The following is a 24,975-nucleotide window of genomic DNA, read 5'->3' as shown; positions in this document are numbered from 1 at the left end:
AAGCAAGCCTGGGACTCAGGACAGCCTACAGAGTTGCCCCTGCTTGGCCCCATGGGAGTCTGACAGCCAATCAGAATACAAGCTCAAATTCAAAGCCCAACAGAGGGCATAAAATCAAGGCACTCTCAGCATTTCTGCCTTTTTCTGCTCAGGAACTCAGGAAGCCATGTGATCCTGTTCATCAATAAACCTTCTTAACCAAGCAACTTCCATGAATCCAGTGTCTTTTCCCCCACTTGGAACTGAACCCAGAAGGATATTTCTTCCAACACCACTGTCTGAAGTTATGCTGCCATTGAAAAAATTGACATATGACCAGCCCTTGTGCTTACAACCATTGCTGCACCCCGCAGTCCTGTAATTAAAATTCAGGCACTTTCCAATCAGCATATATTTACAATGGCTTCAGCATCCCAGAGTCATGTGATCACCATCTGAAACCTTCCCAGCCAGTGCCTGGCAAGCAAAGTTAATGGGGGGAGGGGAGCCAGATTCACTTAACGACCATGTAATTCACTTAAGAACTGCAGTGATTTACTTAATATCCATAGCAAAAAAAAGTTGTAAAATCAGGTCTAACTCACTGAAAAACTGCTTTGTTTAACAGTTTGGTCCCAACTGTTGAGTTGAGAACTACCTGTACAGATTTTCAACCCCAATTCCTCCATTTGACAGAATTTCAGATAAACATCCCTGTGAGAGTTATTTGCCAAGATGCATAGATGTCCATGGGTTAGAGAAATGTGTTCTAGTCTCATATGGGAACCAAAATTAATGGCAAAGGACCAGCTTTCAAGAACTTAAAATACCTGGCATCTAGGGGTTAAAAGGAAGAAAAAGGAATAATGGATATCCACGCAACTTTATCCAAAAGTCCCTGACCACCTAACCCCATACAGCACAACCAACACAAAATAATTACACTGCCATACTTCAAGAATATCTCAGAAACCACTAACAGACTCCTACATCCACATGGAATAAGTGCAGCACACAAACCAATTAAAGCCCTTCAAGACATCCTAAGGAGACCCAAAGGCCCAACAACCCCAGAAGAAAAAACAGGAGTCATCTACAACATACAATGCAACAACCACTATGTAGGACAAACAGGCAGAAAACGTGACAGAATGCATCCACGAACACCAACCCATAGCAGTCTGAAGACATGAAGACAATTTTTTTAAATTTCAATACTTAGACAGATTTAATCACAGTTTCAATTAGGAAAATGTGACCATCCCAGACCAAGCCAAATCAAAAAAAAAAAAACCCCACTAGAGAATTTCTAGAAGCCTGGCATTTTGACAAATCAGCCATCAATAGACACATGGACATTAACAACAGCTATAGATTATGCAAAAGGGACTATCACTCAGCCCAAAAAAGGAACAAAAAGGCCCCAAGCACCTCTCCACCAGCAATCAGAATCCCAATTAGCATAGATTAACTACAAGGTTAACATCAGACTAACAATCAAGTAAACAATACCCCAATCAAGAAACTGCCAAAGAAGCCAACAACAAACAACCCAACCAAAGAATCTCCAGGACCACCCCTATCTAAACCTGACAGGGCAATGCACTAAAATATAAACTGACAGCAAATTCCTTTCTAGCACTGATGATGTTACCTAGTTTGGGTAATGAAAGGTCTGTAAGAAAACAAGCAAGTCAGAGATTCCTCAAAAAAAAAAAGAGCATTGGGGAAAAGGGCAAATAAAACTATCCACTGATTTCTATATTGTTCAAAGGCAGCCCCATATATAGCCCTTGGTGCTACAGAGCCAAATTTGGTAGTGATTACAGCCTTCCCTGTAATAGAAATTATCCCTGACTTGTATATTCTACCCACCCACCTCCTAGGAAATTGTTCTGAGAAGCAATATCCCTCTTCCTGTCACGATTCTGCTGAAGCCCAGCCTGCCAATGCCTTCTGGTGCCCACACGCCACCTCCTTTTACTGTGTGTTATACCCAACTCTTCTATTTGGTACTGTATTTGGCTTAGAAAAGAATCCTTTTAATATAGTCCCCTACAAAATCTAAAACTACCTAATTCAGAGGACAGGCACTAGGAGGAAAACAAAAAACCAAAACATCAGCCAACAATAAGGTAGATTGGGCAGCTCCTTCACAAGTAAGGTTTTACTGTCTGCAAGGGCAGTTCTATGTTGGAATTGTTGCTGACAGGGCACTATAAGATGCAGTTTGCTAATAAATAATGAAGTATTGGGCCTGGAATCAGTACCTGAGCTGCCATTTTGAAAAGTTCTTAGCCCTGGCCTGCTTGAGAGTAGGCTGCAGTTTTAGAAGGCAGAAAAATTCTGAATAACTTTAGGATCCATATATAGGTGTTTTTTTTTCCTTTCTCTTTCCTCTTGGGAATGCTATTTATTAATCGTCACCACAGGCTGTAAAACTGAGCAGCTAAGCCAGTGTTTTTCAATCTCAGTGGACTTCAACTCCCAGAATTCTCCAACCAGCATGCTGACTCGGATATTCTGGGAATTGAAATCCGCACACCTTAAAGTCACTCTGGCCAGATTTCTAAAATATATTACAATTTTAACCCAAGGCACTCTCTTACCTCAGCGTATTTGGCCGGAATATCAGCTTTCTCCACACCATAGTGATGCTTGCAGTTTGTGGCTGCAGCCACCTGGAGCACAACTTGACCCACACCTAAAAGAAGACAACAGAGTACTATGGTTAGGAGAACTGCCACAATGTCACATAATAAGCTAAATTTGGAGGAAGAAGTTTACATACGAATTGCAAATATATGAGTCAACTTCTAAACTATTATTTTGTAGATCAGAAAGTACAGTGCCTTGCACAACCAGTACTTGGTTCACGAAGTCCAGGATTTTTGTTAATGCTACATGTTAGAAATACAGATTAACATGTAGAACTAGGTTTAAATGCCAAAACCAACATTTAATCTGAGTTTGAAGCAAAGAAGGTTACCAGCAGAGCTGACATAAGACCGGAGTGAAACATTTCAGGCTGTATATGTCAGACAGATGTCTGGCTGTCAGATTCTCAGTCCACTGAAGTTTCCAGAGCTGTTTTCAAAACAGCACTGCAATAGTCCAGATATTTAAAACCAAGTCTGCTTTCAGAAACGCGTGGACAGATTTGTGTGCACTTAATGCCACTGATATTTCAAATTAGAGTTCAGCAGATGTTGCCTTTTTTTCCAAGCCATGGTTTATTTAGCTTACAATCCAGTGGTGGGTTGCTACTGCTTCGGACTGGTTCTTAAGAACCGTTGGCAAAAATCTAGCCAAGTTCGCAGAACCTGTAATGATGCCCAGCTGGCCATGCCCCCAAATCGGTTCCCTTTGCCGAAGAGGTTGTTAAAAAAAAAGGTTTTAAAAGGCTCCTCTGGTGATCCCAGTTGAATTCCCTGATTACCAGAACCTTTAAAAAACACGTTTTTTACAAGCTCTTCAGCCTAAGAGGTTGTTAAAACAATCCTTTTAAGAGGTTCTGGGCTCCAATAGGCAACTTCAGCTGGGATCGTCAGAGGAGCTTTTAAAATCTTTTTTTCCTCTGGCGATCCCAGATGAGTTTCCAGATCATCACAGGCTTTTAAAATCATTTTTAATAACCCCTTACAACAGCCCCCGCCCATGCCCCCCCAATCGCCCCACTTACCTAATTATGGCTCCTTCCGGGCTTGCAAAGCCATGGCTTCTGCAATCAGTTGCATCAGCCAGCAACTGAATCTGCCTGCCTGCAATCCATCTCCTCAGTGAGCAACTCAATCTACCTGCCTCAATTGGGTAAGTAAACTATTAAAAAATAGTTAATTGGGTTTTCTTTTTAAGGAGTTGGGTTTTTAGACAGCAATTAAAAGTTAAGGAAGTTTTAAATTTAGCTGCTTTTATCTAAAACAGGGGTCTCCAACCTTAGTAACTTTAAGGCTTATGGACTTAAATTCCAGAGTTCCTCAGCCAGCTGGGGAACTCTGGGAGTTGAAGTCAACAAACCTTAAAGTTACTAAGGTTGGAGACCCCTGATCTAAAAAATATAAATAAAATAATAAAATAAAATATTAGTGCAGCTTTCTGAGATTTGGTGTGTTTCTGTAGTGTTTCACTCTAACTACACAAAATCTCACAAAGCTATATGTGGTATTGTGTGTTTGTGTGTGTGTGTGTATTGTGTTGTGTGTGTGTAAAGTGTGAAAATTGGTTTTTGAGCTTTTTGTGGCTGTGTGAAGTTCCTGCTTGTTGCAGGGGCCATTTTGGGTGAAATGCAGCTGCTTTTACATTGTGTGTGTCAGTTGTGGTGTGTGTGTGTGTGTGTGTGTGTGTGTGTGTGTGTGTGTGTGTAAAGTGTGAAAGTTGGTTTTTGAGCTTTTTGTGGCTGTGTGAGGTTCCTGCTTGTTGCAGGGGCCATTTTGGGTGAAGTGCAGCTGCTTTTACATTGTGTGTGTCAGTTGTTGTGTTGTGTGGGTGTAAAGTGTGAAAGTTGTTTTTTGGTACCTCTTATTGTTTTGTATACTTTGTTTATTATTTTTATTATTTATTGTTATTGGCCACGCCCACCCAGTCACATGACTGCCAAGTCACTCTCACCCAGTCACATGCCCACCAAGCCACGCCCAGTGCCACAGGACCATCAAGCCACGCTCACAAAATAAGCCACGCCCACAGAACCAGTAGTAAAAAAAAATTAGAACCCACCCTTGTTACAATCCCATATTATCAGCTCAGGAAAATGTTCCAAATGCAAATTTGCTTTCCTTTTTTAAAAAAAAAAAACACCTCCAAAACAATTACCAACTTGGCTGGGAGAGAAATAGACAAAAAAGCACTTGTAGCTCTTTTTTCATTGACAAAACAGCAGGAAACTGAGTGACTTTAAGTCAGTTTCTCTCTCTCTCTCTCTCTCTCCCCCCCTCCCTCCCTCCCTCCCTCTCAGCCAACCTCATAGGGTTGCTGTTGTTGTGGGGAAAATAGGAGGAGGAAGATGTGTTGGATATGTTTACCTCCTTGAGTTATATGTAAAAATATTAAAGGCAGGATACAAATAAATAAATAAGCTATAATGATAATAATAACAATAATAAACAACAAGGCTTTGTTGCTAATTCTATTGCCTACCCGGAGGCAGTAGGGAAATATATTAGTCAAAAATATATTAAGATTTCGTGTTATCAGGACATGATAGCTGGAAAAATAAGAATCTGCACAGCAGAATCAACAGGGAGTTCAAAGACTAAAGAAAGATTCTGGAACCTTTAACTCTCCTCTGCCGCTTAACAAATTACCTAGCTGCAAGAGAAGGAATCATTCAGCCAAAAAACTATTCTAGATGAACCCAACAACTTCAGATTGTATAGATTTTTTCCCCCCATATTGGCTGCAACATTCCTCTCAGTTTCACTGTGGGTTTGCCTTATGGCACAAGGAACTGCTCTTCAACAAAGGAAGGTTCAGCCGCTCCCTAGATACCCACAACAGACACCCACTGACTGTTTTCCCTGGGCGAATCGATAGTGACAGGGTCATAGAAATGCTATTAGCTGCATTAACTGAAGTTCCTGCTTCTCCAACTACTAGATTCTATAAAAGTGAATTTTAGGCTCTGGGTTTAGCCAAAACGGGCAACGCTATTTTAAAATTTGTAATTACAAGAAATATTAAACTTAGGTCTTTTTTCCGAACCAAACAAATGAACCCAAAAACTTCTTGGAAGCATAGGAGCACACAAGAGGAATATAGTATTGGAGCCACCTAGAGATTTAATGAGTAGTACTAGATCCATGATGGCGAACCTATGGCACACGAGCCACAGGTGGCACATGGAGCCATATCTGTGGGCACACAAGCATTGCCCTAGCTCAGCACACATGCGTGCACCGGCCAGCTGATTTTTGGGCCACTCCGTTCCTACCAGAAGTTGGGAAACAGGCCATTTCCGGCCTCCAGAGGGCCTCTGGGGGGTGGGGAAAGCCATTTTCTCCCTCTCCAGGCTCCAAGAAAGCCTCTGGAGCCTGGGGAGGGCATGCGTGGGGGGGGGCGCATTGAATTATGGGTGTGGGCACGCACACCCACGATCCCCCCCATGCTCCACCCACTTTTGGCACACGACAGCAAAAAGGTTAGCCATCGGTGTACCAGATGTTAAGGCAAAAATAAATGCACATGACTAAAACTACACATGTTGGAGACATAATATCACAACTGTTGGCTGGCCAGAGCTTGATGTCACATGCTTTTATTTTTATTTCCATCCCCACCCCACTCCTACACTCTCTAGTTACCACCCTCATTTTGTGGTTCTCAACGACCTAGTTGGGACACTGATGATGTCAATTGCCACAATTATGATCTATTTCCATCATGTCAAAATTGGAAAACCACTATGGTTTCTAATTCCAGTCACCAAGCTTTGCGTTACAGTAAATTGTGATATATTTCCAACTTAGTACTTACTGTCTATTAGAAGCCAGCACTGCAGCTTACCAAGACATGAAGAAGGTCAATGCCAAAGAACATCATTTGCCAGTAAACAAAACACGAATTTCAAGCTATGGATTGGTTATTCACAAAACACATAACAATTCTGCTTGAACTACCGTATTTTGAGTCGAGTCAGGAGAGAGAACTGGGTAGTGAACACTCACCACTGCCTAAGTCTACAAAGAGGTCATCTTCAGTCATTTTTATTTCATCTATCATCTGGGCCACCAAGTCAAAAGAAGTCTCTCCATACACTTCTGGGGAAAAGGGTTCATAGTTGTTGAGTTTTTCTGGGTCCGTCACTGAGTGGTTATATACTTGCTGTAGGATATGGCGCAGAAGCCCATTGGAAGGGCGGGTATTCAGTTTCATGGGTTGGGTGGTTCCTTTCCACTGAAGAATGAAACAAGAAACCCATTTATCTCAATCACAATTTGATCCTTATAGCAAAAATACCTTTCAAAGCGCAAAACTCCCCTCAATGCTTGTTCATAACATCAACAGCACCAAGAACATGATTCAAGTAAGGAAAAATAGGCTGGAAAAGTTAAAGTGACCGAGTAAATCCTTCACTCTTGTGACAAACACCTGCCATGTTACTAGACTTACCATATAAGCATTAACCCTAGTATAGTCAACTTACCTCTAACCAGTGGTGGGATTCAACCAGTTCGCACCACTTCGGGAGAACCGGTTGTTAACTTTCTGAGCAGTTTGCCAAATTGGTTGTGGGAAGAAATCATGAGGGCAGAGAATCAGTTGTTAAATTACTTGAATCCCACTACTGCCTCTAACCCATTTTAATTAAGCATGTATGCTACCAAAATTCTAATGAAGTGTACTGTTGGTAGTAAGAGACATCATATACATCATGGTCTGTGCTTTCTAAACAGTAGACAAACTATGGTTTGCAGCTCTCTTTTTTTCCCTTTGCTCAGCATTCCTGAGCTGAGCAACATTCTGTGTTGGCCAACAAGTTGCTTTTGAAAAGCATATAAACAAACCCTGAAAGCAACAGGCTTTCTTTGTCATGCATGCCCCTAGCTACTGATGTTCAGAGACAGGCTGCCTCTAAAATATCCTTTCCCTACAATCATTATGGCTAATTGTCACTGACCAATTTTTCCTCCTCTGTGCAATAGACATGTAAGTTAATTTATTTATTTATTTATTTATTTATTTATTTATTTATTTATTTATTTATTTATTTATTTAATCATATTTATATACCGCCCTATCTCCCGGGGGACTCAGGGCGGTTAACAGCCACGTAAAATATACATAAATACAAATTAAAACCCCAATTAAAAAACTTATTACATACGGCCGAATATTAAAACCCCAATAGAATGATAAAAACCCCATTAAAAACCAAATTTAAAATTTAAAATCCTAGTCCAGTCCTGCGCAAATGAAAACATGTGTCTTAAGCTCGCGGCGAAAGGTTCGAAGGTCAGGAAATTGACGAAGTCCTGGGGGAAGTTCGTTCCAGAGGGCGGGAGCCCCCACAGAAAAGGCCCTTCCCCTGGGCGTCGCCAGCCGGCACTGCCTGGCTGACGGCACCCTGAGGAGTCCCTCCCTGTGAGAGCGAATGGCTACTATATCTCACATTTGTCTGGTATCTCAAATCAGCTTGACAGGGTTGGCTTTTGTTCTAACTTTATCAAATTGTAGGCAAAACTATAACGCAAAAAAAGTCTTCTGGAATTATCATTTTGCTCCTGGGGAGACACAAGTTCAAATCTCCACACCACTTTGAAATTCAACATTCATTCTGGTTCTCAATTTAAGGTGTTTCACAATGTTTTTTAAGGCAAAATGGGGAAAGGGTGGAAGAAAAGAGATTAACCAAGTATTACACCCTGAAGTCCTCAACAGGAAAGGAAATATAAATTTATAAATAAATGTTGGATTTATGTTTATTCAGTTGTTTTACTTAGCACAATGAATATTTCTAATTGATTAATATTAATATTTGATGTTATTATACCTTGTATCATTTTATTGTAATTTATGCAAAAGTGGTACACATATGCTGAAATTAAAAATTAAGATATTCCAATATTAAAATATAAAATATAGCTTTGCTTTCCTGCCTCATTATTCACTATTATTACTATTAATTAAATTTCTTTGCCACCTTAGTCCCAATGATTCTGGGTAACTCATCTAAGAGCAGTGGTGGTCCAGTGGTTAGAATGCAGAACTGCAGGGCTAATTCACTGTTCAGGAGTTCAATTCTGACTGGCTCGAGACTGACTCAGCCTTCCATCCTTCTGAGGTCAGTAAAATGAAGACGCTGGTTGTTGGAGGCAATATGCTGACTCTGTAGAGAGGGCTGTAAAGCACTGTGAAGCGGTATATAAGTCTAAGTGCCATTGCTATAATTGAGCCTGGCAATTATGATCATAAATTGTGAGTTGTAAAGTGACTGGATCCAATTTTATGCCTTTTTTTGTGCAGTTGTTAAACAAACTCAGTGGTCATTAAGCAAACACATTGTTCATTATGGGGCTTTTCTTCCCAGAAACTGGGAATGTTAGTTTTCAAGGAAAAAAAAATCACATAAGTGATTGGAGAAGGTAAAAGTCAAAACCATAGTTTTTGAGGGAGTCTGTCATAACTTTAAACAGTCACTAAGCAACCAATCATTTTAATTCAAAGGCTACGTGTTTACATGGATGTTTCTTCTCATACATTTTTGAAGACAGAACAATCAAGAATATTACTGCTGAAAATAGGAGGAGGAGTCAGCAAGACCTCTTATTTCTTATGGTGACAGATAGGTAAAGACTCAAATCTCCTTATTCACCCTCCACATACAACAATTTGGGGATTGATTTGGCTGCTAGTTAGCTATTGATTGATTGACTGATCGATTGATCCTAAATCAGACAATTACTGGTTAGTGAGCCACTTTTAAAATTTTACACCTATAGTGAATCAGCAAAGTGATCTGTACTGCTTGATGACCTTGAAACCAGTTGCCTAAACAAATTGCAAAAACAAAACAGCAAGGAACACATACCAACTGATGAATGCTGTCAATAGCTCGGTTGTATTTGTCACAAAGTCTTTGCATGCTTTCGAAGCTAAAATAATGAGACAGAAAGACAAGAGTAAGTTAGGCAAATACATATTCTCTCAATATTCTTACAATTGTCTGTCCAGTCACAAACCTCCCTTAGAAACTATATTAATTATACTTTTGGACAACTTTCCAGAAAGTTTTTCTGAAGTATCTTCTAATTCCTTAAAGGTTATAGGATCAACATGTTGGATATATGTATTTCAATACAAGTTGTCAGGCTACCTATTCCCAGTAGCCACAAGTAAATCAACTGAAATATTTGTCTAGAAAAAAACTTTTAATAAAAATACTCTTGTGACATAGTCCTATACATTCAGAAATTAGTTCTACTGAATTTACATGGACTCAATCATACATAAGAGGCTAGGAACTTTAGCGCTGCAAATAAAATAAAAATTTTTACTGAAACATTTAAAACAATTAAGATAGCACAATTCATTAACTTCTACATTGCTTAACATGTCAGCGTTAAAATGCATGGACACAGGTGCACCCTAATTGGTGTTAATAATTCTGATTTTTTTCAGAAGCAGCATTTCAAAATAATTCAGTGCCGAAGTTCTCCTAGGGGACAATTGATTGTCTGAGTAAAATGATATTCGTTTTCCATAATTTGCAGACTAGCTGAATAGTCTGCAAATTATAATCCCAGGAACACCCGGAGGGCACCAGATTAGAGAATGCTGCTGTAGGCATACAAGATTCATCATCTGAGCTGTTTGGACTAATGTTTGTTTTTTTCCCCCCTAAACCAGGCAACCTAACTGAGGATGAAAGAATCAAAGAATCATCTCAGGTCATGAGGATAGAGGGGGAGGAAAGAAGGGAGGGACATGCCAGTCACATGGCCACTGCATAATCAGATTTCAAGCTTCAGTGCAGAGAGCTGTGCAGCTACGCCAAAACAACAGGAGAGCATATTGGAGCATGTCAGCAATAAACCTGCCTTTGTAACCGAACAGTCACCAATGTTGTTGCCTAATCCCAAGGGTGTGTGGTCAATTTCCAATCTTGTTATGTTTGTATTTTCAAAAGGTATCCCAGGATATCTCAGTGGCATTCACAGTAGCACACTTGCTCTATTTGGAAAAAGCCCAATGGCTTATCTAACTCATGCAATGAGAATGCAGAAGTACCATTCCCCCCCCCCCGAGAAATATGCCTACGGTTTCCATAAACATTAGAATCCATATGTTTGGAACCGGCACATCAGCAGCTGGAAAACCTCTTTGTCTCTGAAGCTGCTAACTACTTCTGTGGTTACTACATGCAGTTACTTGTGCAAATCTGTCCTTCAGTGCGATGTGCTGTTTGAAGTGTGAGAGAACCAGGAACCAGGGAAGAAAAGGTTCAAATGCAAAAGAGAGGCCATATTCTAACTGAAGCACAGCCAGAGAAGATCACAGAATTTTAATAAAAGAACAAAGTATATCTGGTAAGCGCGTCTACCTAAACATTAATTAACAGCCGCACCTTTCAAAGTGTAAGGTACAGAGGGAAAGCACAAAGGAAAAAAAAAATCCCATATGAAAAGTTTACCAGATTAATTGACTCATGATATTCACAAACAGTTAAACTGGTAAGGAACAGCAATCTCATTTGCCAAGAATATCCACTGTGTTGTGCAACACAGTGACAAACGGGATAGCATTAACCAATATCCTAAAGGCATAGTACCAGCCTCTAGGTATAATATTGAAGCATTAAGTACTGGAGATTTTAATCCATGAAGAGAATTTGTGAAAGTTAAAATGTTTTGCTTCTCTTGGGGTGGAGAAAAAAGGCTCATGAATTAAAATGGAGTGACACAGACTGTATTCTGAAACTATACTCCCATGTGTGCTGCAAAGGCTTATAGAGTCTTGCCAGTTAATATTTAACCCAGGTCCTTGATTAGGCTGAAGATGACATGCAGGATTTAGTATTCGTTTTGTCATTTCGCAAGGGAAGAACAGCATGCAAACAACTCAGTTTCTCCACAAAAAAATGAAAATAAACAACCACCACCCCATTCCAGAATGTATTAAGGTCAATGCTCAAACTCTAAACTTCTCCAATTTTTGCTTAAAAAAGCGAAGTTCAAATAATCAACAATCAGCATATCTGCAGAAAGTATCATGGTAAAAAGAAGTATTTACTGACAAGTGATTACAATTTCAAATTTTATTTTCAGAGTCTCCTTAATTAAATCCTACTAATGCTGCAGGATCCTGCCTCGCAACTGAAACCATCTAAAGAGACTTCTTTGTATATTCCCTTTATATCTATTCCTCTTTTAATCAGAATATAGGCCAGAACTCTTCTGTCCCATGAAGTCTGTTTAACAGTTTCCTTAAATATATATCATATTGTTTCTTTGAAAGCTATTTGTTTCACAGCAGTTTAAAAGTTAATCTGATTAATAATTTTATCTGCTATTTGCTTTTCAATTGTGGTTATCGCATGTATCCTTGTCCTTAGTAATGTTAGCAACTTAGGCTTTCTCGTAGTTAAAGGCAAGATATTCAAAAAAAGAATTAATAACTCAAAAACAATTAAAAGTTTCTAATGAATTAAGCCCAAGGAGTTACCGTATTTACCTATTAAAAAACACAAAGAAAGGGGATTAAAGTAGCTTTCCTAAACCTGCTGACTTCCAGAGGTTAGGGCACAATTTTCATTGTCCATAGCCATTATACTCAATAGGAAGGACACCCAATTAAGGAAGACACTGTGAACTATCACAATTAACACAATTTCACTGCAAGTTCAGCCAACGTTCAGGATGGCAGAAAGAGATCTGTAAATCTAGACAGAGAAGAACAAAACATCATTCAACTGGGAAAAATGTAATTACATTTAGAGAAAAATTATAAGGCACACATATAAGATGGGGAGTTTGTTGTTTGAAGATTTGAGTATGGTCATTGTCAATGAACATGAATCAGCATGAACATGTGAGAGACAGCTGTTACAAGGGCAAGGTACTCTTGGGCTTCATTACAAGAAGAACTGTACCAAAGAAAGAGGAAGTTGTTAGTTATTCCTCTCTACTGGGCACCAATGAAACCACAACTGAAACATTTGTGTACATTTCCAAGAATTTGGGGTTAGAGAGTTGGCAACAAAGGTGATATGGAGACTTGAGGGCATGCCCTTTGAGAAGAGGTAGGAATGATCAGTCTGAGGAAAAGAAGATTTTGGGCACACATAATAGCACAGTTCAGGTACAGAAAGAGAAGTTACAGGAAAGATGATAAAGAACTATTTTCCATGGCCACAGAAACCATGTGCAGAAGATGTGAACATATAAGTTTTAGCCATTGGATTTCATAAATAGAAGAAAACTCATCTTAGTTGAGAACGGATGAAGATTGTCAAATCATGCAGGAAAAGTTTTCTGAAGGTTGATTCATGGCAATTGGACTTATTTTTGACTCAACCAGTGATGGCTAACCTTTTTCCCATCGCATGCCAGGAACAGGGGGAGTGCGGAGGGGGGGTCGTGGGTGCCCACCCACACTCGTAATTCTATGCGCCCCGCCCCCGTGCATGCACACGTGACCCCTCCCTCCCTGCTCCTGGCACATGATGGCCCGGTAGGCCCATTTTTCTCTCTCCCCAGGCTCCAGAGTCTTTCTAGGGTGGGGAAGGCCGTTTTTACCCTCCCCAGACTCCTAGAAAGACTCTGGAGTTTGGGGAGAGAGAAAAATGAGCCTTCCCCACCACCCCCAAGGCCCTCCAGAGGCAGGAAACAGCCTGTTTCCCTACTTCTGGTGGGCCGCACATGCTGGAGCTGAGCTCGCATGCCCACTGATACGCATGCCATAGGTTCGCCATCACGGTCCTAGTTTTACAACACTACCAATAAGCTTTTAAGAAGAAGCTGTGCCGCCATCTCTCAATGATGGTAGAAGCGGTTTTCCTGAATGCTGCAGAGGGATGACAATCCTTAGTCCTTTCCAACTCTACAAACCTATGGTTTTTATTCTAAATATAAGAAATCTAAAGTTTATTAACTGTAGCTTTGCCTAAAAGATGCAGTTAGAATTGTTTGACAGGAATTGCAGAGTAATTGATAATCTAAAACTCCATAAGGCTATTTTGGCAGGTCAGCCGGGAACCCTTTGCACTACTGCTCCAGATTAACTCACAGCAGAATAACATTTAAGAGTCCAAAGTCATCTTTAAGCTGCATTGTATCTCCCAACAGGGATATAAATAAATAAATAAAAGCTGCTGTGGTTTATTTTGGTAACATCTGCTTCCAATTTACTTTGAAGTGGAAAAGGAACAACCCCTAACAATGAAACCAGGATTCCCTCAAAGGCCTTCATTAATGCCAATTTTGGTTACATGCCTTAAGAGACAAAACACAAAGCGGCAGTCAGACTACTCATTTACTGCTTGGCGTTTTGCAGCAAAAGTTAAAAAAAAAAAGGGGGGGGGGGAAATTTCATGCAGTGGTTATAATTTATTAATTTTTTTTAAACCGCCTTTTAGAAAATATTCTCAAAAATGCTGACCATGTAAAGAAAAACAAAAAGGCAATAAAATACGTTCTCAAAAGAAATTATAGTTTTGGATCCAAGAAATATAATTCATCAATACCAAAATCTGCAACTCAACAGTTAAAACATCCTGCCAAATGGAAGCTAAGAAGGGAATAGAACAGGCCTTGTTATGCAGGAGGTTGCAAAGCACAACTGCAACCAAAGAAGACCTTTGCGTGGATCCAAACAATCATTCATATTTGGTGGAATGGAATAAAGATGAAAACCTTTGCCAACAATTGATGTTCATACTTGTTCCCAAGGATTTTTTTAAGCTCCTTGTTGCTTGTGCCACATGCAGTTTAGTTCAGTGACTGTTCAAACTTAAAAAGGTCACTGAACAAGTGATAGTTGCAATCAATCTTCAGAATACTGGCCATAAAAGTGTCACCAGAATCACACGAACACAATTTCCAATGTTCCTTGGCTATCAGGACTCCCAGAATTGCTGTTGCTAAGCAGCACTTCATGTTACATCACACTTTACAACTCTATCACTTAGTGACAGCAATTCTGGTCCCAACTGCCATTGTTAACCAAGGATTACCTGTATTATGTAAACAGCTGCTGTATTCAGCTGTTAAATACAGGTATAACAGACTATAACAGAAATATAAAATATAACAGAAATATTCAAAAGCACTATGTATATTTTTAAAAATTATTTTTACAGCATCTGACACTAATTCCATACCAGGTACCAATTATCCAAATGCCTTTTGTAACTGCAATGGTAATACACAAGCCTTTAATTGCTGCATTTAGTCCTGCTATAATAAGTTACCCCTACTGAAGAATTAAATAGATTATCGTTTTCTCACCTTTTAGTATCATAGTCAATTAAAACATAGTTTTCCATAGCAAGCTTGAGGTCTGGAATTTCTTCACAGACCCACCTGAAAAACAAAAACAAAGATCAATTAATCTTTCAAGCAACTTTCCTAAATTCCTATCTGTTTTTTTTTTTAAAAAAAGATCCCTACCAGTCCAAATACATTTACTATTCATCATTTGCAGTTCACTGATGGTCTGAGAAAAAGAAAAAACATTTATTCAACTGGAGCAAGAAATATTCTTCTCAGGCATTCAGCGTAATGGCTATTTTCAAGTCTCCAAGAAATAATTTTAAGGTAGTTAAACTTTATTTTATTGGGGTTTTTTTTAATGAAATTTGTTTGCCACCCATCTCTCTACCAAGCAACTCTGGGTGGCTTACAATACCACAATTAATAGAATAAAATAATTACTGTATTGAAACATTACAACATCATTCATCAAAAGTTAAAAACAGATCAAAAGAACCAGTGCATAGATAGGATGGAGGTGGGACCTTCTACTAATCTATTTTATGCTTACTATACTAATACTATTAATAATAATAATTAATATATATAATTATTAATTATATATAATTACAATTATATAATTATTAATTAATTATAATTAATAATTAATAATAGATTAATACTAATCTATTTTATGCTTACTATAGAGCACTGCACACCAGAACAACTAGACACAAGAACAGTTTTTTCTCGAAGGCCATCACTCTGCTAAACAAATAATTCCCTCAACACTGTCAAACTATTGACTAAATTTGCACTACTATTAATCTTCTCATCGTTCCCATCATCAATCTCTTTCCACTTATGACTATATGACTGTAACTTTGTTGCTGGTAATCATTATGATTTATATTGATATTGATTGTTCCTGATTGCTTATTTGTACCCTATGATTTTCATTAAGTGTTGTATCATTAAGTGTTAAATTGTACCCTATGACCATCATTTGTGTTGTAAATGTTTTACCTTGATGAAGGTATCTTTTCTTTTATGTACACTGAGAGCATATGCACCAAGACAAATTCCTTGTGTGTCCAATCACACTTGGCCAATAAAAATTCCATTCTATTCTATTCTATTCTATTTCAGGAATACTCCTTAACAACATCCATGAAGAATAATGTAACCAACCTGCAATATTAAGTGCTCAGTTGCTGTCACTTCTTTCAAATAAGAATGTTGTGATACAATGTAAGTCCACTGAGACCAACATGGTCTAATCTGACAGTACTAAATGGCATTTCTATCACCACCACCTGCCCGCTATCACAAATCCTTGGAATTGGAGATGCCAAGGATTACCATCTTGGACTGACTTCATAATTCGGAGCAGATGTTAACTATTGTTGTATGGCTCCCTCCCTTCTGATGTTTACAACATTTTATGCTTTTTTGCAATGCTGCAACCAAACAGCAATGCTAAATACAGGTAGTCCTCAACTTACAACCATTCATTTAGTGACCATTCAAAATTACAACGGCACTGAAAAATGTGACTTATGGCTGTGTTTCAGAGTTACGACCTTTGTGGCATTCCCATGATCATGTGATCAAAATTTACATGCTTGGCAATTGGTTCATATTTATGACCATTGCTATGTCCCAAGGTCTTGTGATCACCTTTTGCGACCTTCTCACAAGCAAAGTCAATGGGGAAGGCAGGTTCATTTAACAACAGGGTTACTAACTTATCAACAGAAATTCTGGGCTCAATGGTGGTTGTAAGTTGAGGATTGCCCGTACTATAAAGGCTGACAATTTGGGGCAATAGAAGCTAAAACGATAGTTATTCCCTGGGAGAATTCTAAATTAAAGGAGAGAAAATGTTCGCTTATCACCATCAGCAAGGACAGATGTTTATGCTGGCAAGCAATAACTTATTGCAGGGGGAAAAAACCCTGCAATTCCATATAAGCTCTTTATCCTTGCTCCCCAACTGCTAGTCCTTAAAAAACCCCCAACATAAACAGTTCATGTAGGCCTACATTGTAACATCAGTGGCAGCTTTAAAGAGCATTATGAGTTGTATTCTACTGATGCAGAGTCTGGAAAGCAGCAGTTTATTTCAGCCTGGAGATACCAGGCTAACACATTGGAAAGAAGTGGTATCAAAAGAAGATACAATGAGATAAGAGGCAAACACACAGATTACTATTCCTCTTCTGGCTTTGAGCACCAATTACAAATTCTGGTTTATTAGCTAGGCCATGATTTGTGATACTGAGGCATAGAGAATTTTCAGAAAGGGAAACTAATATTTCTATCATATTTCCATTCTACCTTGGCCCGTATCATACATAGTTATCATTTATTTGATTTATTTGTATCCCACATTTATAATTTTTACAAATAATTCAAGGCAGTGAACATGCCTAATACTCCTTCCTCCTCCTATTTTCCCCATAACAACAAACCTGTGAGTTCGTTTGGACTGAGAGAAAGGGACTGGCTCAAAGCCACCCAAGCTGACATTCATGGATAAGTTTGGATTAGAATTCATGATCTCCTGCTTGGAACCTTAACCGCTAGACCAAACTGGCTCATGGAAGTCTTAGAGAAGGAACTCTTAGATGTACCTATGTTTGTGCTTTCTTTCCAGTAAACTATCTTGATAAGCCTGAACCTCAAAAACTGATAATATTTTAAATAGCTAGACTGTATCAGACAAAAGGGCTGTTATTGGGCAAGGCAATTTGCAGCTTATCCTTCACTTAAGGGTTCCATAAAAGGTTGTTATCTTTTGTGTTGCATCAACAAAGCCAGAAGGAATGAGGCAATGCTGCTTTGCCCAAGAAACTTAAAACCACATCCCACTGGGCCAAATAAAGGAGTTATCTGAAGGCTTAGATTTAGTGGTTTGTCAACAAGATAGCCATTTGTTATTCATAACAAAGTCAATGAGGTCTTTGAGAGAATGCTACTTAATGCAATCAGAGAGAATTACTTCAAGGGGCAAAGATAGAAGGAAGTTTCTGGTAGAATCCAGGTAAGATTATTTGAGCAGCTATTTAAGACAAGGACTGCACTACTAAAATCAAACTATTGGACCAAAGGTGAAATAATTCCCATACATGAAGGACTGAATCTTTTCTGGCCCAATTAATATTCAAAGCAACATACTACACTATTTTCTTTCATGGTTTTCTCTTTTTTGAGACAAAATCTCAGTCTTGTTTTCACTGGCTAGCAGAGAAAGTTCTGTTATCAATAGTAATGTTCTTCCCAAAGGAGTGCATGGATAAGTACGTGTGCATGTACAGGCAGACATACATATATGCATTAATGCTGATGAAAATTTGTTGGGCTAAAGGCCAGATATGTTAATATTTACTGAAAATGTCTAGCATACAGAAATCCATATAAATAAGCATCAAAGATCATTTGTGAATACAGAACTACATCAAATTCTTAGTCCTTTAAACTGTACCTGTATATTATTCAAATATACTGTTTTAATACAAAACAAGTAATTTTTTTCAATTTTTATTTATCCCTATTTCTCCAAGAGTAAAACTTAAGATCTTTACAAATGATGCAGTAGTTCGTTGCACATTTTCTCATCTCATAAATATGTCAATGATGCATTCATTTTAAGTTATGTTTATATGTTTTAAATGTACTAAGTTCATATGTAATTATTTCAATGTGCCCTCAAAACCTACTTTTTCCTCTAGTTTCAGAATGTCTTCAAATTTCACTTCTCTAAACCTAATCCTGAGAAACTAACCAACTACCTGCAAAAGTTACAAAGGGACCTGCTCTGATCCTATACATCTAGGGTGTGATAATCTTTACAGTGAATGTATTTCAAGCTTTGTAGGTCTTACACATAACAGTAATAAATCTGTAATTTAGAGGACAGGTTAAACCTGCTTTTAATGCACATTTTCAGTCAGAACACAGCAGAGTTGCAAACTAGTCAGAAATACTGTCAGCATCCAGACCTACAAAACCAGAAACAATGAGCAGACAAAGATTCCATGCCTCCGTATGTCCTAGGAATCCTAGGACTTTGGCCCAAAAAGTGGCCCAGAAAACGGCCTGAAAAATGTCCCCAAAACGCCCTGAAAATGGCCAAAAAACAGGCCGAAAAATGGGCGAGGGTGGGGCCAGCCAGTGGTGGGATTAGCCCCAGCCGGCTGAATCCTACCTGTGCCTTTGAACGGCCGGGAGGTGTGGCTGGATGTGATAAGTGACATCACCCACCCAGTCACATGACCAATCGGCTACGCCTACCCAGCGAGAGAACTGGTTGTTCAGTTATTCAAGTCCCACCACAGCCTAGGTCTAGAATAAAAGGATAAACTGCAAGCAATGTATGCTAAGCTGAGATAGAGAGAATCTAGTCCATTGCTTACTATCCAATTCCCAAAGTAGATGCACAGCTATAATTACTGAGGGAAAAACCAAGGTGACACATTGCATCATCTTCCTCACTAGCAGCCGCAGTGACTGAGATACATGATCACCTTTGAACCTGTGCACTGATATTCTTGTCACTGGAAAGCACTGGAGAATTCCTGATCCAATCCCTGACAAATCCAGTTATAAGAATCAGACTGCAGGTGATATGAAAGACTACTGTTGGAAACTCTACGGCTGCAATTAAGAGGCTGCCTTATTTATCTGCTTCTTTTGTTTGTAAAGTGTACTGGCTCCCCGCCTTACCACAGGGTAATTCTGGGCAGCTTACAATCTTAAAAAAATAAAGTTGACACTAAAGCTAAAAGACATAAATAAAATTCTATGAAGATCCAAATACTGTGCCCAATTAAAAGATGGGGAGGGGGGAAGTAGGAGAGGAGGAGGGAATCTGTTGTTAATCTATTAACCACTTCCAATAGTCCTCCTTATGCTAAGTCAATACGTGACTAGATGTATGCAGCATAAGAACATCAGAGGTTATATGACAACTTGCCACAAGACAACTCACCATGGCCAATTTGCCGTGGAACAAGAATCACACTAATATTAAAGAAATAGTGGAATAGAATCATTAAAGAAAGGATGCCAAAGGAAGTACAAAATGAAATGTGAATCAGAAAAATTAAAATATTAATAATTAAATTGTTGAATTGTCCTGCGGGGAGTTGACTGTGGCGAGTTGTCCCATTCCAACACCAGAATGGGATTTGGTTTTGAATTAGGACGTTGTGTGACTTGGTCAAATAGTTCGTTCACCATAATTTATGATTTGGTAACATGGGTGAATCCAGCCAACAAACTGGGTTACAAACTGATGGCTTACCGCAATATATGTCCTATGTGTCCTATATTCTTTTGTTTCATTGTTTTTAATGGAACCCAGAAATGGTATTTTAAGTCTGTATGGAAAAGCATACCATATCAGAGAAATTTGAGATTACACACCAAGTGTAGAATCCTAACAAGAACCAAGCTTCCATTCTTCATCTCTTCCCTATCAGAAGAGTCACTTGCTGTTTTGAAATGCAGCCCTGGGAACGTAACGGAGAGAAAGTTTGTAGTGCATATTTGCCTTAACACCTACCGAATTGTCTCAATGATTTCGTGAGCAGCATCATGGTGTTTGTCCTGAAACAACAAAAAAAAAACACAGAAAGAGGTGGCTTCAGGACATCTAGGAAGTGACATCAACTACGTTGACTGTCAGTACAAGAGTCATTTGCTTTAATAAACATTGTTTGCAAATGCAGAAAAAGGAAACTTAACCTCCTTTATTAAAACATTTTATCAAGAATAACACAACACAAATTCTATTCTTCCTATTTCTCCCCATTTGTGTGAAAGGTATTCCTTTTGTGTCTTCTACACAACACTAGATCAATCTACTGCAATCTTATCTCTGGGCACCACAGAATGATGAAAGCTATGAGAAATACTGCCAATTGCATTCAGTTTCAGCGGAACAGTGGAGCTAGTTCCACTTCCAAAATGGAAGGAGGTCAATCCCTCTAAATCCATAGGCCAATTTATTTCATTTCAGCAAGCTAAATTTTGAAACAAAAGGGGATAATAAGGCTTCTTTATAGTTTATCTTCAAATTTTGTATGCAGCATGTCAAAATATATGCAGTTTATATAGCAATACACAAGAGTAGAAACCAATGCTTATCATGGGACCGGTTCCATGGAAAGAGGATTTTCCGCAAACCAGAGGGGGAATGGTTTTGTGCACTCTCTGTATGCCATGGATGCACAGATGGGGCTTCACTCATTTGTGCAGCCCTGTTTCGGACACGCTGCAGACCAGTGCTGGTCCACAGCCCCGGGGTTGGGAACCTCTGTTCTATAGAACATTCATGTTTAGAAGCAGCCAATCTCTGATTTCCATGTGCTAAAGAAAGACAGCAAGGATAAGCTGTTGCGTTTATATCCTTCTTGGGGCTCTTGGGAACATCTGTTTAATTGTGGAAAGCAGAAATATAAAATAATTAGATCCTTAATCAAAAGCAACAAGATTCTTCATGATTTCTGGGGAAAGTAGGGTGAACTGAAGATGCAGCGCCAATGACTGCAGCAAAGACCAAGAAATTGGTGAGTAGATTGGCTCCTTGGAACCTATTTAGATAAACAGAGGACAGGAGATTGCCCATATAGACTTCTAACAGCTGTTCCACATGAGGAGACCACAGGATAGGAATTTTCCCTGGATTGAGCACTGGGAGACAAAGGGATCCGTCTTCTTGCTTACAATCAAGACAGAGAGTATTAAAAGATACTTAAGTTCATGGATCTCACTTTCTAATCACTTTCAGAACCTGCTTATTAAGGAGGAGAGTGCAAAAGTTGGCTTGAAACTCAACATTAAGAAAACTAAAATCATGGCATCCGGCCTTCTCAATTCCTGGCAAATAGATGGGGAAGACATGGAGGTAGTGACAGATTTTATTTTCCTGGGCTCTAAGATCACCGCAGATGGGGACTGCAGCCAAGAAATTAAAAGACGCTTGCTCCTGGGAAGGAAAGCTATGACAAATCTAGACAGCGTACTAAAAAGCAGAGACATCACCCTGCCAACAAAAGTGCGTATAGTCAAGGCTATGGTTTTCCCAGTTGCAATGTATGGCTGTGAAGGCTGGACCATAAGAAAGGCTGAGCGCCAAAGAATCGAGGCCTTTGAACTCTGGTGCTGGAGAAGACTCCTGCGAGTCCCTTGGACTGCAAGGCAAACAAACAAGTCAGTCCTAGAGGAGATCAACCCTGACTGCTCTTTAGAAGGCCAGATCCTGAAGATGAAACTCAAATACTTTGGCCACCTAATGAAAAGGAAGGACTCACTGGAGAAGAACCTAATGCTGGGAAAGATTGAGGGCAAAAGAAGGGGGCGACAGAGAACGAGGTGGCTGGATGGAGTCACTGAAGCAGTAGGCATGAGCTTAAATGGACTCTAGAGGATGGTAGAGGACAGGAAGGCCTGGAGGAACATTGTCCATGGGGTCGCGATGGGTTGGACACGACTTTGCAACTAACAACAACAACAAGCTATCAGAGAACAACAGGTTTGAAAACACCTGGTAAGTTTACCTTCAATCTTGAATTAAAATAATAATAATAAACTTATATATTTAAAGAGACTGAAATAAACAGCAAAAAGCTAAATAAGGTTTTAATCTTAGAAAGTTATAAATTAACTAAGGGATCCAAGTAAAATTGGAGTATTGAAGCTTTTCCATAAGATTTTGGAATTAATTCTAAGGAACAAGTAGCTTCTCATGGGAAATAAGATTCTGTTTTGGTTTTTACAAGACAAAACAAAGATAAGCAATTTCAAGATTTCAAAATTTGAATACTAAGGGAATTAACATTTTTTAGGTATAAGTTTATAAAATGTTGTAAAAATGTTTAAAAATGAAAATATTGAATTGGAAAGTAATAATCACAGTATCAACAATGTCAGTAATAATATTATGTTTCTACATTATTGAAATAACATGTAAAATAAATTTGATCTGACGAAACACAAATGGCATTTAAAGGGGATTTACAACTAACAGGGCAAGATAATGACTTAGAAAAGAAGTTTCATTAGATTTTACAAAAGGAACTGGCTGATGCTTTAAAATGTAAAAGGAAAATACAAATGATAAATCAAAAGAGTGATTTGGATAATTTTTTTCTACTGGATTTACAAAAGAGGCATGTTAGAGCCTTGAAAAATTCTTTGTGATGCAACAAAGAAGAAATGAAGATAAATTAAATCCTACAACTATATTTGAATAAACTAAAGTTAAGCCTTTTAGAAATAACAGGAAACAATATAAAGTTGGTTTATTTAATCAAGGTTAAAACAAGATGTTATAGCTTCTGGCAACCCTTTATGGACTTTCTGCTAACACAAGGACTCAAAAGATGTTTTATGGATTTGTTTATAGATAAAGCATATGGAATGAAGAGATAAATGTTTATGAATTTGGAGGAGGTGAAAAGTCACTAAATTTGTTTATATTTATTGTGATGACTGTTGGAAGTCATTTCTTTATATATTTCTTTCCTCTTCTATTATATTCTTACTTTTTTTCTCTTTTTACTCCTTACTGTTCAATTTTCTTTAAGATTGGTTTATATTAGATCTTATAATAAAGATTCTTAATAAAAACTACATATCACAAAAAACCAATAAAATTCTTCTAAAATTCTTATGCAAAAGAATAGTTTTTACTTATGAGTTCTTTTTATTTCAACTATCCCCTTTTAGTAACAAATAAATAGAAATTAACACTGGTCTCTTTACTGAATTCAAAAACATAGAAGCTACAGATAGAATCTGATTAAGCTTTCCATATTCCTAGTGAATTCAAGACAGTGATGGGATTAGAAATGGGAATATCTTGATTCATAAGGGTCTTTTAATTAAATGCTATATAAGAATATGAAGAAATTTAAATGTAAAAGTTTAAGAATTCAAACAATACATTTTAAAATATTAGAACGTTAGAAGAGGCATTTGTTCTTAGCCCTCTATATTTTCACCTATTTCAAATTTAAAACAAAAACAACCTTTTTTCTGAACCAGAACAGATTTTGTACCATTATCTAAAGTACTCATGAACTAAATTCGCTATGTGGTATGCAGAACTTCATTGAACATCTCCATCCTTTATGTTATGCAGGATATATAGCTCCTCCTTCTGACTTTCTATTCATATATTATGAATAACTCTAACAGGAGATCATGTGAATAGCTGTATACAAAGACTTTCAGATAAACTGGAACTAGGCAGCATATGAGTCACATGAAAATCTCTGCGATAGTACTATAAATAGTTCTCTATCATTTTCAAAATAGCATTCTTTCAAAATTAGGAATGGGTATTAAGTGAGAAATTAATACAAAATTGATTTATATTACTCTTATTTTAAATATGTAAATATTACATTTCTTACAGAATAAACAGATGAGTATAACCTAAAGATAAGGACATTGGTAATACATTTTATTTCTTAACAGAATCAGTACCCCTACAATTGAGGTAAAGAAACTTTCCTCAGAGTAAACAGCCATTTTGATCATTTCTCAAATCTATTAATATTATTCCTAAGAAACATTGGTATTTCAGTTATATTTTCAGTTATAAATTGCTCCAATCTGCCTAGGAAACCACACTTTTAAGACAACCCAGCAATATGTTCTTTATGGCAGTGGTCACCAACCAATGATCCATGGATCACTGGTGGTCCGTGAAAAAATTTTGGTGGTCCACAGAAAAATGATTTGCATTTTTATATTGCACTAAATACTTTTTATCTTTTAAAAAAAATCATATTAGTGGTCCGCAGGATTTAAAATTATGAATTTAGTGGTCCCTGAGGTCCGAAAGGTTGGTGACTCCTGCTTTATGGTATTCAAGTCAGAAAGCTTCCTGGGTGAGTGGCGGAGAGCTTAATGGACAAGGAAAACTGAGGAGACTATCAAACAAACTTTTGATTTGATAAGAAGGTCATCTGAAAACCTCCCATATTGGGTAGATGTGTTATTCTTCAGTCAGCAACCCCCAAACATTTTCTTTATGTAGATCACTACATTATTATCGACAGCTTTAAGGAGCCAA

The 24,975-nt window shown here is 38.2% G+C and overlaps 1 protein-coding gene across 3 annotated transcripts in view; it reads right to left on the bottom strand.

Moving 5' to 3' along the window:
- DOT1L (DOT1 like histone lysine methyltransferase) overlaps positions 1–24,975 on the bottom strand; it is a 93,339-nt gene that overhangs the window by 54,654 nt on the left and 13,710 nt on the right. For all 3 annotated transcript variants that reach the window (XM_058163408.1, XM_058163404.1, XM_058163406.1), the window contains exons 2-6: positions 20,455–20,498; positions 14,922–14,996; positions 9,506–9,569; positions 6,642–6,870; positions 2,589–2,683 (exon numbers count right to left, since the gene is read on the bottom strand). In XM_058163408.1, the coding sequence (XP_058019391.1) occupies positions 2,589–2,683; positions 6,642–6,870; positions 9,506–9,569; positions 14,922–14,996; positions 20,455–20,498 (507 nt within the window). The remainder of the gene's footprint in view (positions 1–2,588; positions 2,684–6,641; positions 6,871–9,505; positions 9,570–14,921; positions 14,997–20,454; positions 20,499–24,975) is intronic.

The sequence above is a fragment of the Ahaetulla prasina genome, chromosome 1 (assembly GCF_028640845.1).
Source record: "Ahaetulla prasina isolate Xishuangbanna chromosome 1, ASM2864084v1, whole genome shotgun sequence".
NCBI classification, from domain to species: Eukaryota; Metazoa; Chordata; class Lepidosauria; order Squamata; family Colubridae; genus Ahaetulla; species Ahaetulla prasina.
The sequence above is the reverse complement of the archived record's forward strand: the minus strand, read 5'-3'. Positions and strand labels throughout refer to the sequence as shown.